At 44.0% G+C, this 15,947-nt stretch overlaps 1 protein-coding gene across 1 annotated transcript in view; it reads left to right on the forward strand.

Moving 5' to 3' along the window:
• CHCHD3 (coiled-coil-helix-coiled-coil-helix domain containing 3) overlaps positions 1-15,947 on the forward strand; it is a 215,245-nt gene that overhangs the window by 72,572 nt on the left and 126,726 nt on the right. Inside the window, exon 4 of the mRNA XM_079993093.1 lies at positions 2,363-2,507. Coding sequence (XP_079849219.1) covers positions 2,363-2,507 — 145 coding nt within the window. The remainder of the gene's footprint in view (positions 1-2,362; positions 2,508-15,947) is intronic.

The raw sequence follows: 15,947 nt of genomic DNA on the forward strand, positions 1-15,947 counted from the left end.
CTGCAATTTCCAAAGCCCGTTTGAAGAGCCGTATTTGATATTCTGTCACCAGCGGCAAACTTTCAGATGTTGACTTTGTGCTCAGCATGAGAACATACATGAAGCAGGTGTATTTTATTAGCTACATTATTTAATACATATTTTAGTCTCCATATAAAAATGTGCAGCGTTAGAACGGCAGGTATTTCGTTAATGATTTCATTAGTTTTGGCGGCTTTAGAGGTTGCCCGCTCGGAACGTCAAATTCCCCACGACAGACAGACAGACGGACTTGGATCAAGTTTTCTTCTTGCATCATGCAGTCCAAAGAACACTGCCAACATGGTCAAGATCCCAGATCGTAATGCAAAATACAGGCTTAAAATCCTCATCGGTCTCTAGGGTGGTGTCACAAGGCGGTGTCACTCGCAGAAGAGCTTGAGTCTTTTGAGCCCAGGGAGAACTTGAGCAGGAAAAGAAGAAACATTTTAGCCCATCCTGGAAGCAGCGGAACCTTCCAACATAGTTTTATTAATATAACTACACCATAATGGTGTCAATGCCATTGGTGTTGTGATTTAGATGTATTTTCTCATAACCGAGTTGATACTGATTTTAGTGGTTTTTTTAACCCACACATTATTCCAGCCCACCTCCACAATCTCTATCCCTAGATCAGATTCCTACTTCTGTTTTCACAGAGTTGCACCCTCCAATTGTTAACTTATAAATTATTTGATATAGTATAGAGAAAAAGTTTTTTAAAAAATATATATCCATTTGTATGTGAAATCAAATTTCCGAAGGATCTTCAGAATTTGATGTGAAATATATTTGACGGACATAAAGCCAATTTGCACCCCACATTCCATTCTCCCCATTATTTGTTCAGCTGATATAGGTGAAACAACACAGGTGTTGAAGGCAGCACTCCCCCCCCCCCATGAGCTGCTACTGGGCTAGGGTCCTCTAAAATTAAGCTTCCGACAGGCTCTTGGTATGTTGCTAGTGACCTCCAGCTTGTAATTCAGGGATCCGTTGATCCAAGCTGTTGGGTCATCTTAGTTTTTTCTTCCACTCCAGTTCTCATAATCTCTTACCTGTTCTGCTTCTCTAGTCTACAAAATGGTTCTTGGGGTGGATACCTTCACCCATGTTCAGTTCTCCCTCTCTGGGCAAGCTCCTGATGGTGAACAGTTAACAACTTTACGTGGGGCTGCCCTTCAGACTGACCTAGAAACTCCAGCGGGTGCAGAATGCCACGGCGAGGCTCCTTTCGGGGTCCTCTCTGTAGGATCACATTCACCCAGTGCTATACCAGCTGCACTGGCCCCCAGGGGGATACAGGATCAGGTTTAAGGTGCTGATTTTAACCTTTAAAGCCCTATACGGCTTAGGACCCTCGTACCTACGGGACTGCCTCTCCTGGTATGTCCCATGGAGGACCTTACGATCTTCAGACAAAAACATCTTGGAGGTCCTGGGCCACATGGAGGTTAGTCTGGCCTCAACCAGAGCCAGGGCTTTTTCGGCCGTGGCCCGGATCTGGTGGAACGCTCTGTCACAAGAGACTAGGGCCCTGCGGGATTTGACATCTTTCCGCAGGGCTTGCAAGACAGAGCTGTTCCACCAGGCCTTTGGCCAAGGCACAGTCTGACCCGCTCCTTTGGTAATCCTCACAGAACTCTAGCCCAATGGTTGCCATTAATTTGATTTGAACTGATTTTATAATGAATTGATTTTAGAATGCTCTACTTTTTATTGTTGTTAGCTGCTCTGAGCCCGGCTTTGGCTGGGAAGGGCGGGATATAAATAAAAAAATATTGTTGTTGTTATTATTATTATTAAGTCGTTTTAGTGGCAACAAACAGGTGGTGAAGGATAAACAACTTTACTTTAAACAAGAATGGCTTGGCATAAGGATAACTCTCTGCCCAGGTTATATACTCCATGTGCAGATGAAGAGATATTAATAATGTATTTAATCTTTCTGGGAAATGGGATTTTTACAGTCATAATGATTTTATATCTGGGTGTAGCACTGATAAGTTGAAACCGTGTTGGTTGCGATACTTCAAGCTTTATGCATGTTGTAAAATTTGGCATTCACATTTATATGCTCCTTGTGCTTTTTAAAAACCAGTAATTATGTCTCGCTGCCAGAGCTGCTGGATACCTTGTGGTATTATCAATGGGCACAAAATGGGGGAAATTCTTCCTTGTGCCTCACTGCATTGCTTCTGTTGACATGAAATGATAGTAGAAATGGGATATCTATGGAACAGGTCCAAGAAATGTACGTCGTATTGCTTTGACCCAACCAGGTGTTAAGTTTTGAGTACACAGTTCAGTTCCGTGCCTTTCTTTCTTTACTCTCTTGTAGACTGAAGCAGAATCAAATGCATGTACGAGATGAAATCAGCAAAGTTCTTGAGCGAGAGCGGGCTGCCTCAAACGAGCACTTGTCCAGAGCCATCCTTAGAGAGAGAGCTGCGACCGAAGATGAGCGCCTCAAGGCACAGCTCTTGGTAAGTGTAAAGTCGCCATCTTCCCCCCAATTATCAAGCAGTGAGAAGGTGCTGCAGAAGAACCAGTTCAAGGCAGGCTGGAATCCATCTAGGTGCTGAGTGATAGGTAGTGACAGGGAAACAGTATTTTGGTATATGATGATGAGATAATTGAAGATGCTAAGTCACAAATCTGGCATTCGGTGCTTCCTCTTTGCATCCCTGCAGCTGATGTGGTTGGTAAGATTCTCCATGGAACTATTTTCTAAAAGGACTAAAAAAAATATCAAAATGTTGAAAGGCTTGTTCCACTGAACAAATGGAATCGTTTCAGATTAAATGTGCTTTTCAAGATCTTTGCTCCAGCTTTAATGGCTTTGATCCTATGATAAATAATGTAAGGAAGTTCATGAAAGGATCTATTTCTATCCTTTCCTCGCCTCTGCACCCCACCCCACCATGTTCTGGTGGGTTCCCCTGATGCAGAGCATAGGTAGTAGGCAAACTAAGGCTCGGGGCTGGATCTGGCCCAGTCGCCTTCTAAATCTGGCCCGCAGACCTTCCGGGAATCAATGTTTCTTTACATGAGTAGAATGTGTGCTTTTATTTAAAATGCATCTCTGGGTTATTTGTGGGGCATAGGAATTCGTTCATCCCCCCCTCCCAATATAGTCCAACCACTCTCCAAGGTCTGAGGGACAGTGGACCAACCCCCTGCTGAAAAAGTTTGCTGACCCCTGTTCTAGAGAGGGTTTCGGGGAGCTGAGGTTGGCTTCAGGAAAGTGAGGGGGACCACAAACTTCCCACCTGTGACCTTCCTTAAATTCACCTCAGGATCTATGCCACTGTGTGGCTAAAAGATGCCCCAGTGGTCTCCTGGCTTGTTTTCCTCACCCCAAACCAAGCTTTAAAAATATACCTTCCCCCCTTGTGTTCCTCTTATGCTGCAGATTTTTCAATGTCAGAATATAATTCATCAAGGGGGGAAATATATATGCATGCAAGGCTCTTTACTTTGGCCTTTAAGTTCTTTTCTGTATTAAAAACCAACAATAATAATCTTCCATGGACCTGAGCTTATGAAATAGAAGGCAAACTTTCAGCGTTTAAAAGCTGCTCCTAAGGAGGCATTGGAAATTGGATGAAGCGCTGCAAGTAAATTGAGTTGCTTGAAGCAGACCTATCATGGCAATAAGGTGTCATTTTGGCAGGAGCGTCATTTTGCTTCAGAAGACTCCACAGGTCATTTTAGTGACCAGCCTTTTAAGTCTACAACAATTCTGCATCCAGAACTCCACATGAAGTGTTCTGTGTTGCAAAACCTGCTTGGGAACCAGCTGAATTCATTCATCGTGGAATAATTTTCAATGTGGTGACAACGCCACAAATATCTTATTGACATTCCATCAGTGGAGCCGTACCGAGTGTCAAGGTGAGCTGTGGAGAACACGGAGTTAAAAAAATAAATAAATCTATAGATTTATTTATGGTGCCCAAAGGCAGTTATATTTCCCTCTCCTTATAACGACCTGGCATTTGCTGCTAACATATTTGCTTTACTGCTTGGACTGAAATGAGCTGTCATTTAAAACCTTGCAATTTGGAAAGCAGGTCTGTTTGGGTTGCCAGCGACATTAAAGTCTCATTTCCTATTGAAGAGCCAAAGAAATGTAGTTCTGTGCACTTGGAGCTGACAATTGTTTGGAAGAATGGCCCAAAGTGTTGAAACATTTGTGTACTGTCTTTTGCATTTTATCCTGGGCTCAAGCTTCTGATTCATTGTCTCTGTTAATTAAAACAAAGCAGTCCTTTCATCTTGACAACTACAAACTCAGCATAATAAAGAGCCGTATTTATCCATGTTTGATAACCTCAAGGACCAGCTATTGTAATGTACTGTATGTGGAGCTATATTTTTGAAGAGTACCCAGGAATTGCAGTTAGTTGAAATCGCAACCGGTTTCTGTGCCAAAACAGGCAGGGACCTCCCCGTTTCCCAGGGAGGCATTAATCATCTCCCTGGCTCAGCCAGCTGTACCCTCGCTCCTGGCTTTTCGCAGCCAAGAGAAGTGAGTGTCCAGAGTGTGTGGTCATCCTTATCACTTCAAGAACATCAGAAGAAACCTCAGGACAGTAATAGCAGTTTTCAGGGCCGTCTTAAGCACATCCAGTGCCATGGTGCCAAGATCCCTCTTCCCCCCCTTTCCCAGAGTTGTCGACCTTTTTCAGGGAGGATGGCGCTGCCGGCGACACGCCCAGCTTTGTGGGGCTGGAGGAGACGGGCAGCGGCCGGAGGGCAGCTCCTCCAGCGGGGAAGAGGCGGAGGCTGGACGCAGCAGCTCCCGGCTCAGTTGGCTGCTTTGTGCCATGGTGGCCATGGCAGGCGGAGGCTCCGGGCGCGGTGCTGCTTTGGCGTGGCATGGTGGAGGCGGGCGAAGGTGGCGAGCTGATGCCTCCGCCCCTTTCCTGGCGCCCTCCAGAACTTGGCGCCCTGCGCCACTAGCCTCTATGGGTAAGACGCCCCTGGCAGTGTGACAGTGAAACTAATGACCTAGAAGGGTGGTGGTAGGGATTTAAGGAAGGGCTAGGCAAGCATTTATGGGGGCTGCTCTGGCTCTGAGCATGTCCACTGAGCAAGGACATAGATGTTATAAAAGCTGCCCCCCTCCCCATTTTTCTATAGTTTTGCCATGAAAGCAGTTTCATTCAAAAGCTGAGAGCGCTGACATCAACAGCCAGTTTCTCTTCACCTTTTCACTCTTCTTGATAAGTTCCCCCAATGCATATGATATTGGGTAAACCAGATAATTCCCCCCCCCCCAATGTTGCTTGGATCCATCTCCTTCAGACTACACAGATTGGGTTTTCACTAACAGCCCCATTTGTCTCCATTGTTTTTTCCCCCACTTGCTCACCTTTGACTGCAGGAAGGTTTCTGATTTTCTTCTGAAGCAGATTACACTTGACCTTTCTTGCTGCCGGCCAAATAATCCTTCCTCTCCTAACTATGTTTTCAGGATGGCTTGGCTAGAAAATACTGCAGGGCAGAATTTGCTAAACGAGGTAAAGCGCTTTGCCGTAAGAGAACACTAGTTTGTTTACCAGCCTGCAGTATTTTATTACATACCTCATTTAGCCCATTCATCATTTTAATAGAAAAACAAGTTCTTTTATATGATTCTGAAATTATTCGAGGGAAGCTACATAGCCTAAAACCGAATGCAATTAGTTATTCTAGGCCCATCCAAGCAGAAAAACCAAAATGGCAAGACTAGAAAGTTCAATAATGACTATTTGCTGTGTGGTGAAAATGTTCAAAAGATTAGTGTTTATACTTAAAAATTAGGGCCGGCCCCAGAACAGAATTTAAACCCAATGGCCCCATGTTTTTGCTGTCGTGATTTATTTATTTTTAAAAAGATAAACGTGTGACTAATGCTTGAGGTACTAATGTACAGATATGACTGGCCTGCACATATATAAATGAAATAGTAAAACTGCTCCTGGCCTCTACCACTTCAGCCCGCAGGTGGGAACTCACCTACGTAAATAGTTTCTCCATGCAAAACACACACAAAGCAAAGCAAGTCTAGCTACTCGCCATGATGGTTGGGCTGTACCTCTACAGTTTGAGGCAGCAGTGTTTCTGAATACCTGTGGCTGGGAAACACAGGAGGGGAGAATTTTGCTCTTTTGCTCATGGTCTGCCCCTTGGTGTTACTGTCATAACCTGTTGGTGTTTCACAACTTTCTGACTAGTTGCAGGACCTTAGCCAGACCTAGCAGAGTAAACGCAGAGTTGACGAAAGCAATTGGCAACTTGGCTGCAGACAGGATGGACGAAGCAGGAACCAGTAACTTGTAGTTATAGGTGTTTATTATATACAGTGGACTATTTACAGGAACAGAACAGAACATGGATCTTTGACTAGCTCTCTCTTACACAACTCTCAACTCCTACACTCAACAATGAACCACTCACTAACACATTCCAGTTAGTAGGCCATAAATCATCATTCCTGTGAGAGAGCTTGACCAATCATGGAGCTGTCTCCATGCCTCTGTATCACCAGGCAGACTTACTCCTTCATATTGCTTGTTGGGAAGAAGAAGAAGAAGAAGAAGAAGAAGAAGAAGAAGAAGAAGAAGAAGAAGAAGCAGCAGCAGCAGCAGCAGCAGCAGCAGCAGCAGCAGCGGCATTTGGATTTGATATCCCGCTTTATCACTACCCTAAGGAGTCTCAAAGCGGCTAAGATTCTCCTTTCCCTTCCTCCCCCACAACAAACACTCTGTGAGGTGAGTGAGGCTGAGAGACTTCAAAGAAGTGTGGCTACCCCAAGGTCACCCAGCAGCTGCATGTGGAGGAGCAGGGAAGCGAACCCGGTTCACCAGATTACGAGTCCACCGCTCTTAACCACTACACCACACAGGAGAACCATTCTAGCTCGACATTCTCGCTGATGTGCTAGTTTTCAATGTGAACTTCTGTTTTGGTGCTAGAAGTGTTCAGGCATCCATCTTAAAGTCTGAACTGGCAGAGGTCAATACTAGTCTTAATAGCTGCTGAAATAGTTTGCTTTAGAATAGAATCGAGAGGCATCAAGCAAGTTGGCTACTGATTGCGGAAGACCTTTTGTTCATTTTTCGTAGGCAGGAGCACCGCCTATCGCTTACCACAATTTCTTCATTCAGCACATCGTCTGTTTCCTATAATGCAGTTACTGGGCAGCTTTGCTTTGAACCTTGAGTAAAAGGAAAACAATTTATTTGCCTGCTGCAGTACTGTCCAGGGCCTCGAGCAAACATCTGCAAAATCCACAAAATTCAGAATTAATTCCTCCTGATAGTTAAACAGCGCAGCTAACTGAAATGCCCCGTAGGTGATGCAGCATTTTCTATTGTTGCATGGCGTAACCCCAGGATGACGTGTGTCCTGTGAGCTCTTGTAATAAAATTATTGTTCAACCACTAAATGCTAAATCCTGCATAGATTGCTGAATGCACTTTTGTTTTGATGCCTGTCGCAGACAGTCCAATGAAGAAATAAGTGGGGATTTCCCCCATTTGGATTGCATGCAGCCAAGCTGTGAATTGGCTGAGAAATAAATTCATTCATTAGTTAGGCTCACGTGAGCCTAGAGAACCAACTCGTTGCAGAGGTTGCCTGATTCATTGTTTTTGGCCTGAGTAAGAACATACAAAGAGCTCTGCTGGATTGGACCAGAGGCCTTTCTAGGGCAACATGCTGCTGTTCCACAGAAATCTCTTAGGAAGCACAAAGCAGGACATAAGCTCAGTTGTCTCCTGCCATCTCTTTGCTCTAATTCTGCCACATCTTCGCATCAAGTGTGCCTGGATCATTCAGTCATTTCCAGTGTGGAGAAGAATCACCCTTCGGGGAGGTTGCCCATTGAATCACTGGGCACTGGGCTGTCCTCTTTTCGGCGAGGAGGCATGGCAAGAAAAGGGGTTGACCCTGCTGAGGATGGGTGATTATTTAGCCTTTCACTCTCTAAAAGTAAACCTCTGTGAGTTTGTGTGAAGCATTTTAGCTTTCAGAAACTTGAATTCTATCCCAACATGTTTCCTAAAGTTTAATGGTGTACGCACAGAAAGTTAATGAAAAATAGTTTTAAGAGTAGAGGCTCCATTCCTGCTAACATTTTGCAGAGGAAAACAGGGGCCTGCTTGTATCATTTCAATGTTAGGAAAGACTCATGACCTCAGGCTCCCTCCTTTCTGCTACTAATTGTTGCTGAGGTCTCTGTCTGCAGGGTTAGTTTACTCTGCAATAGCCTGTTTCTGCCAGCTTAAAAGCCAGAAGTGAAATGATAATCTGCAGTGCCTAGTATCTTAATATTTATGTGCATCCTCTCCCCTCTTTGAGATCTAAACTGGAGAGACCCTGGAGAGAATGCTCCCAAGGCATGGTCCATCATTCAGTCAACTTTCTGATGCTAAAGAGATTTGGGTCTGATCCAGTGCCTGAATTGGAAGTGCCTGCATGAAGGGCATGACTGGCTAGTCATTGGGGACAGAGGAAGAAACAGACAGTTGCTGGTCTGTTCTTCTCTAAGTGTTAGGAGACTGAAACCAGACTGATGTTTGAAAACTCAAATGTTTAATATAATATAATAGGTTCCCCTCACCCTTTCCTGTTGTTCGTTATACAGTTGTACCTCGGAAGTCAAATGGAATCCGTTCCAGAAGTCCGTTTGACTTCCAAAACATTCAGAAACCAAAGCTCGGCTTCTGATTGGCTGCAGGAAGCTCCTGCAATCGGAAGCCCCATCGGATGTTCAGATTCCAAAGAACATTTGCAAACTGGAACACTCACTTCCAGGCTTGTGGCGTTCGGGAACCAAAACGTCTGAGTACCAAGGCATTCGACAACCAAGGTACAACTGTAATTGATAAGAATTGAGTTCATATTTTCTAGTCCTTTCCCTATATTTCCCTCGTAGCAGTTCCTGCATGAACTCATTGCCTTCATAATTGAACGAGATGCACATGCCACCTGATGAAAAGAGCTCCGTCATCTTTTGTCATGGCCAGGAAAGGGAGAAGCATGTTGACCTCACATTCACACAACTTTGCATTCTCTCGAGGGATCTTGCTTCCCCAAGATACAAAGCTGAGGACGTGCTTCCTAAACAGCATTTGATATGCTGTATATGTGTCTCTTACTTTCCTTTCCCCCAAAATTTGATAACTTCTGGGCCTTCGGCATGTATCTCTCCCCTTCCTCCACAAGCTGAGTTGGCAGAGCAAAAGCTGAATCTAAAAGATGCCAGAGTTTGACCTTCTATATGCTATGATGCAAGTGTGTGCCACAGAATACAGCCAAGTCCCCGATGGAACTTTGGCTGCATTTAAAGATTTCTGACGATGTAGCTTGACAAGTCTGTCCTAATACATTTTTGCTTATTTAAGCATAAATATTTTTTAACCTGGAGCTGAAGAATTTGCTTGTTAGTTTATTCTATTGTTTGGTTTTTTCGTATTGCCAAAAAAGAAAAAAAGATAAAAGTGGGATGGGGAAGAGAGAGAGATTACATTCTGTTAAAGCAGAATTGTAAAGGGACTTTCCTTGTCTAGCATATTCTCTTTGATTGGTAGCAAAACTAGAGGGAAATTGCCTGTATTATTAAAGGGTGGGGGGAATAGCGAGGTTTTCTAGACATTTGTACAATATAAAAGTTATGTGCAGCTATATAAGTGCCTGCAATCATGGTAGATTTCTGTAATTTATGTAATGTGCCTTTTGAAGAATGAATTGCAGTATACTCTATATATCTGCATGCAGGAGCTAAAATCCCTGACAAAAAGTACCAATTTCCAGGGGGAAGAGAGACAGGGGGGAGATAAAATAAACTTCCAGCCCAATCCTTACTGTGTTTACTTGGAAGCAAGTCCTGTTTATTTTTAATGGGATTTGATTTTTAGTGAGTATGCTTATAACTAAGTATGCTTGGTTAAAAAGGTAGATTCCGACTAATAGTTTATTTGGTTCAATGTTTCTGGTTATACCACTAAAACACAGTAGAACAGACTCCCTAGGAAGCTGATAGACTCTCCTTCATTGGAAGTTCTTTGTAGGCTTCAAGAACAGATAAGGAGGAAGGGGTAAGAGAAGGGAAGCAAGGACAAAGGGATAACTTGAGTGGCTTCCTTTAGTGGTATTCATGTTGTTGTTTAGTCGTGTCCGACTCTTCATGATCCCATGGACCAGAGCACACCAGGCACTCCTGTCTTCCACTGCCTCCCACAGTTTGGTCAAACTCATGTTAGTAGCTTCGCGAACACTGTCCAACATCTTGTCCTCTGTCGTCCCCTTCTCCTTGTCCAACATCAGGGTCTTTTCCAGGGAGTCTTCTCTTCTCATGAGGTGACTCCTTCATGGATCACTGCCTTGTTGTGGCGAAGGGGCTTGAAAAACTCAGAGAAGCTATGAGCTATGCCGTGCAGGGCCACCCAAGACGGACAGGTCATAGTGGAGAGTTTTGACTAAATGTGATCCACCTGGAGCAGGAACCGGCAAGCGACTCCAGTATCCCTGCCAAGAAAACTCCATATAAAAGTGGTATTCATAGAATCATAGAATTGTAGTGTTGGAAGGGACCATGAGGCTTGTCCTGATTACAATGCAAGAATCTCAACTAAAGCATCCATGACAGATAGCCATCCAACCTCTGGTTAAAAACCTCCAATGAAGGAGAGTCCACTGTCCAGCATCTCCCACCATCATAGAGTTCTTCCTGATGTTTGGTTGGAATCTTCTTTCTTGTAACTTGAATCCCTTGGTTTGGGTGCCAGCCTCCGGAGTTTGCTCCATCTTCCATGTGACAGCCCTTTACATAGTTGAAGGTGGCCAGCCTGAGGGAGGGAGACCTTGTAGTTGCATATAGTTTAAATCAGTAAAATGCTGGGAGTAGCAATCTGTTGGTTTGCTGGACTCTTCAGTGTCTGTTTTCTAGCTTAAAAAGGTCTGTAGTACCCACTGAGGGTTAGCCTAGGTAGAACTGGGAATTGGTGTCTAGTATAAGCGGTATGATCACAACACTGGATCCTGCCCAGTTTTCTCTTGTGTGATTGATAGTGTCCGGCTTTTGAATGAATGGTATTATCAGTTATTCCAAAAACCAAAAACCAAAGTGGTTCGTTGAGTAAAGCGTTCAGCCTGCTTTCTTCCTCAATATTTGTGGTTATTTATGTGGTGTGGTCTTGGAAGCACTCTCTGTTTTGGTTCCTTAGCTGTGCAATGAGAATAGCAATGCATTACGTCAAGAGTTGTATTGTAGACAGAGGATTCATAGCAAGCAGTCTGCACCATTTAAATGCTGTGCAAATGGTTCATAGGAATAGTTTTCACTTGGTGCAGTCAAGATTGGGAAAGTAGCTTCAATGAGCAAATAAGCATTTCTGCTAATTTTGTTTTTGGCTTGATAGAAATTTGCTTTTTATATCCCCTTCTTTCCCCCTCCTTCTCCAGCCATCCACAGCAAAGGTTAGCAACCTTTTCCTCTCTGCTAACATAGAAGATGCAGCATCTAATTAAGTTCCCCGCTTTGGAAATCCAGCGGCCTGCTAAGATGGTGTGCTGCCCCCCCCTGCCCTGTTTCACAGGGCCGTGTGATTCCAGTCACGATTTTAAAAACAATATTTCAGTCCTTCTCATTTTCCTAATTATCATGCAGATAAACAGTAGGGATCATGACATTAGGATAAGTAAGTGGATTATGAATTTGCCTTGGAGAAACTCTCTTGCTGCTTGCCTCCCCCCCTTGGGCGGCATAGTAGTAATAAATGAGCAAGTTCAGAGTATTTTATGATAGATAGTTAATGGTGCTGTGACTGAGCCAACAGCCCTGTTTCTATAGCATCTGTCACAATTCATAGTCATTAGCATACCTTTAATGGTTTCTTTTCGTAATAATTTCTGCCAGGGCATTTAGAATACATCAGGAAGAAGAGAATTCTGAATGCAAGAAAATGTTCTTGTCCGTGTATGTGTGTGTGTGTATATATATATATTGCAGTGAAGGAACATTTCTTCTGCACAGTCACAGGGTATTTGAATGCACTTCGGGTTACTAGTTTATGCTCAACACTTCTTGAAAGTTCCTCCCCTTCCCCACAAACACCCAGAGCCAGCATTTCCCCTCCAGCAAGCCGCTGACAGCCCTGGTCTCAGCCTCATCCAGTGTCTGTACTGCTTATATTAGTATGTCGAGCATAGTGCTACTTGAAGCATCTCAACAAAGGGGACAGGAATATATAGAACGCAGCAGCAGCCAAGACATTTTGCATTACGTGAGCGAAAGCCAAAAGGCCGCCAGCCAGCTTTGCAAAATGAAGTCAAGGTAGTACACATCACAGGGAGAGCAAAGCACTATTGCTTTTTCAGCCCAAGAGAGACACTACTTGAGCAGAATATGAATTGGGGTTTAGCACTTGCAATGGGAGCTGGGGTCATGGAAATGGTTTTGAAGAGGAACGTCGTTCTGGTTAAGCATGAGGACCCAGGGCTGTGGAAGGGGAAGCTCGGGTTGACCTTGATCACGGGTAGCCAATGTAGTGTCTGCAGAGATGTTAGCCCTAACCTGCATGACCGATAGTCAGAGATGGTGCAAGTTGTCATCTGGCAAACATCTGCAGGGAGACCTCTGGCCTAGAACAGTGCACCTGCATTTTGTGCACAAGATGCATTTTTTAAAAATCCCCTAATATGTCAAGTTCCTCGAAGCTGGGACCCATCCATTTTTGCCTCCAAAACTCCGTGTTCAGGCTCCGTGTACATGGGTAATAAATAGCCCCCAATACTACCTTATCTGAAGGGACGCGGGTGGTGCTGTGGGTTAAACCACAGAGCCTAGGACTTGCTGATAAGAAGGTCGGCGGTTCGAATCCCAGCAATGGGGTGAGCTCCCATTGCTCGGTCCCTGCTCCTGCCAACCCAGCAGTTCGAAAGCATGTCAAAGTGCAAGTAGATAAATAGGTGCCGCTTTGGCGGGAAGGTAAACGGCGTTTCCGTGTGCTGCTCTGGTTCGCCAGAAGCGGCTTAGTCATGCTGGCCACATGACCTGGAAGCTGTATATTGGCTCCCACAGCCAATAAAGCGCCAGAGTCGGCCACGACTGGACCTAATGGTCAGGGGTCCCTTTACCTTTACCTATTACCTTATCTGAAGTTTGTAACTTTAAGAACTTTACGAATATGTGCTTGAGCTTGCTTTCCCCTCCTTCCTCTGAGAGCTTTTTTGGCTAAAGGGTGTGGTATAAATGGCAATCAATAAGTCTACAAATAAATAAATACTGCACCATTCCTCGTTTATTCCTCCAGGAATGCAAATAGTCACTGCACTGTTGCTTTCTATCTCAAGGGTGGTCATTTTACCATTAACCCAAAAAGTTTAATCATAGTATGCCTAATTGCATATTTGCATTCACAGTGATAAGCAAGTGTATATGGCCTGTTGATGCTCTTTTTCCTGAAATTATCTTTACTTAGTCCAGTTCCTCTTCCTCCTTCCTCCCCCCCTTTCAAAAATGTTCCCCATTTTTCATGGCTTACCAGAAGATGGACACAATGCATGGCCAGAATACTGTATGTGGCTGCTCCTTCCTTGTGGCTACAGTTTGCTTCATTACCTTAAGCAGTGCATCACCTTTGCTGCAGTGAATTATATCAGCAAGCACACTCCAGCCATCTCAAAATGATAGCTTTTGCTGTTGCTGCCATTCTCCGCTGGTGTGCTGCTCTGCTGATGGAAGCTCCCCAAATTTCAGAAGGTTTTGTCAAAAGTTATGCATTTGCTGAAAGACTCCATAAAGCAACTATGAGAGATCTCTGCAGGGTACCAGTGTGGTACCTTAGAAAACAGCAGTTACAGCCTACTGCAAGCAATTTTCTCTTAACTTGCAGTTGATATAGAACAATTTAGAAAATTGATGCATCTGTCATAATTCTAAATGGGTAAGGTACACTGCCAAGTTTGGAACTAACACAGAGAAAACCCACAACTTTTGCTAATAGTGAGGAAAAGAAAATCCATTTTATGCTCCATTAAACTGTTACACATCATAAATAATTTATGCTCAGCCCTGTTCTATTCTGCAACGTAGATGATAAACTAGTCATTTTCGGAGCATTTTAATGAACGTAATAGTTTTCTTTATTCTCACTTTCTTAAAACGGAGCAGTGCAATTCTTGAATTCCCATGGTCATTGTATAATTGTAACAGGATTAAATGATCAGAAAGTGGATTTTAATATGTAGAAAGCAGCTGGCTGACTCCATGCAGGGTGTGTGTGTGTGTGTGTGTGTGTGTGTGTGTGTGTGTGTTAGGTGCCTTTGTAAATAATGTGATGGTAACTTTTTTGGGGATTTTCACAGGGAGAAAGCAGTTATTACTCAATGAGCATTGGGCAACTGAACTATTGAATAGGGATGAATGTGCATGATTACAAGTGACCCTACACATGATGGCTTTCTAGTGAGTGCTAACGTCTTTGACATGGTACTAGTGTAAGGCACACTGGCCACTCTCCAGGAAAGAGAAATATATTGAAAACATCCCACCCACTTCTTAAAGACCACAGATAGTTAAAGGCCAAAGGCCTGATTGAAGAGGAACATTTTTGCCTGGCACTTAAAGATGTATAATGAAGGAGCCAGGCAAACCTCCCCTGGGAGAGCATTCCACAAACGGAGAGCCACTGTAGAAAAGGCCCCGTTCTCGTGTTGCCACCCTCTGAACGTCTTATGGAGGAGGCACACGAAGGAGGAGGCTGCATCAATAGGAGTATAGCATCTAGATCAAGGGAAGTAATAGTGCCACTGTATTCTGCTCTGGTCAGACCTCACCTGGAGTACTGTGTCCAGTTCTGGGCACCACAGTTCAAGAAGGACACTGACAAACTGGAACGTGTCCAGAGGAGGGCAACCAAAATGGTCAAAGGCCTGGAAACGATGCCTTATGAGGAACGGCTAAGGGAGCTGGGCATGTTTAGCCTGGAGAAGAGGAGGTTAAGGGGTGAAATGATAGCCATCTTCAAATATATAAAAGGATGTCACATAGAGGAGGGAGAAAGGTTGTTTTCTGCTGCTCCAGAGAAGCGGACACGGAGCAATGGTTCCAAACTACAAGAAAGAAGATTCCACCTAAACATTAGGAAGAACTTCCTGACAGTAAGAGCTGTTTGACAGTGGAATTTGCTGCCAAGGAGTGTGGTGGAGTCTCCTTCTTTGGAGGTCTTTAAGCAGAGGCTTGACAACCATATGTCAGGAGTGCTCTGATGGTGTTTCCTGCTTGGCAGGGGGTTGGACTCGATGGCCCTTGTGGTCTCTTCCAACTCTACGATTCTATGATTCTATGATTCTAAGGTCCTCAGATGATGGTATCAGGGTCCAGGTAGGTTCATATGGAAAGAGGCGATCCTTGAGATATTGCAGTCCCTAGCCATTTCAGGCTTTATAGGTCCAAACCAACACGAATTGGTAGCCAGTGCAGGTGGACCAGGATTGGTGTGATAGTCTCAAGCCATCTTGCTCCGGTGAGTAACCTGGCCACTGAATTCTGCACTAGCTGAAGTTTCTGAACCGTCTTCAGAGGCAGCCCTGTGTAGAACATGTTGCAGTAATCTAACCTAGAGGTTACCAGAGCATAGACAACCGTAGTTCGGCTATCCCTGTCTAGATAAGGACAGGACATATTGAGGGAATGGTGTCAGTGGGAAAGGTTTATTATGCTGAGGTGCTCTGAGGTATTGTATCAGGGAGTTTCATAGACCATGAAATGAAAATAAAGAAGCATAAACGCCTAAACTTGTTTGTATTAATGGTTAAGCCAAGGGATGTGTTTTGCTTTTCTTTTTTTTTAAAGATATTTATTAAAGTTTCAAAAATGGTACAAAAAGAGGGGGGAAAAAACAAAAAATACAAAAATATAAAAATACAGA

Source organism: Podarcis cretensis, assembly GCF_951804945.1.
Source record: "Podarcis cretensis genome assembly, chromosome: 10".
In the NCBI taxonomy this organism is placed as follows: Eukaryota; Metazoa; Chordata; class Lepidosauria; order Squamata; family Lacertidae; genus Podarcis; species Podarcis cretensis.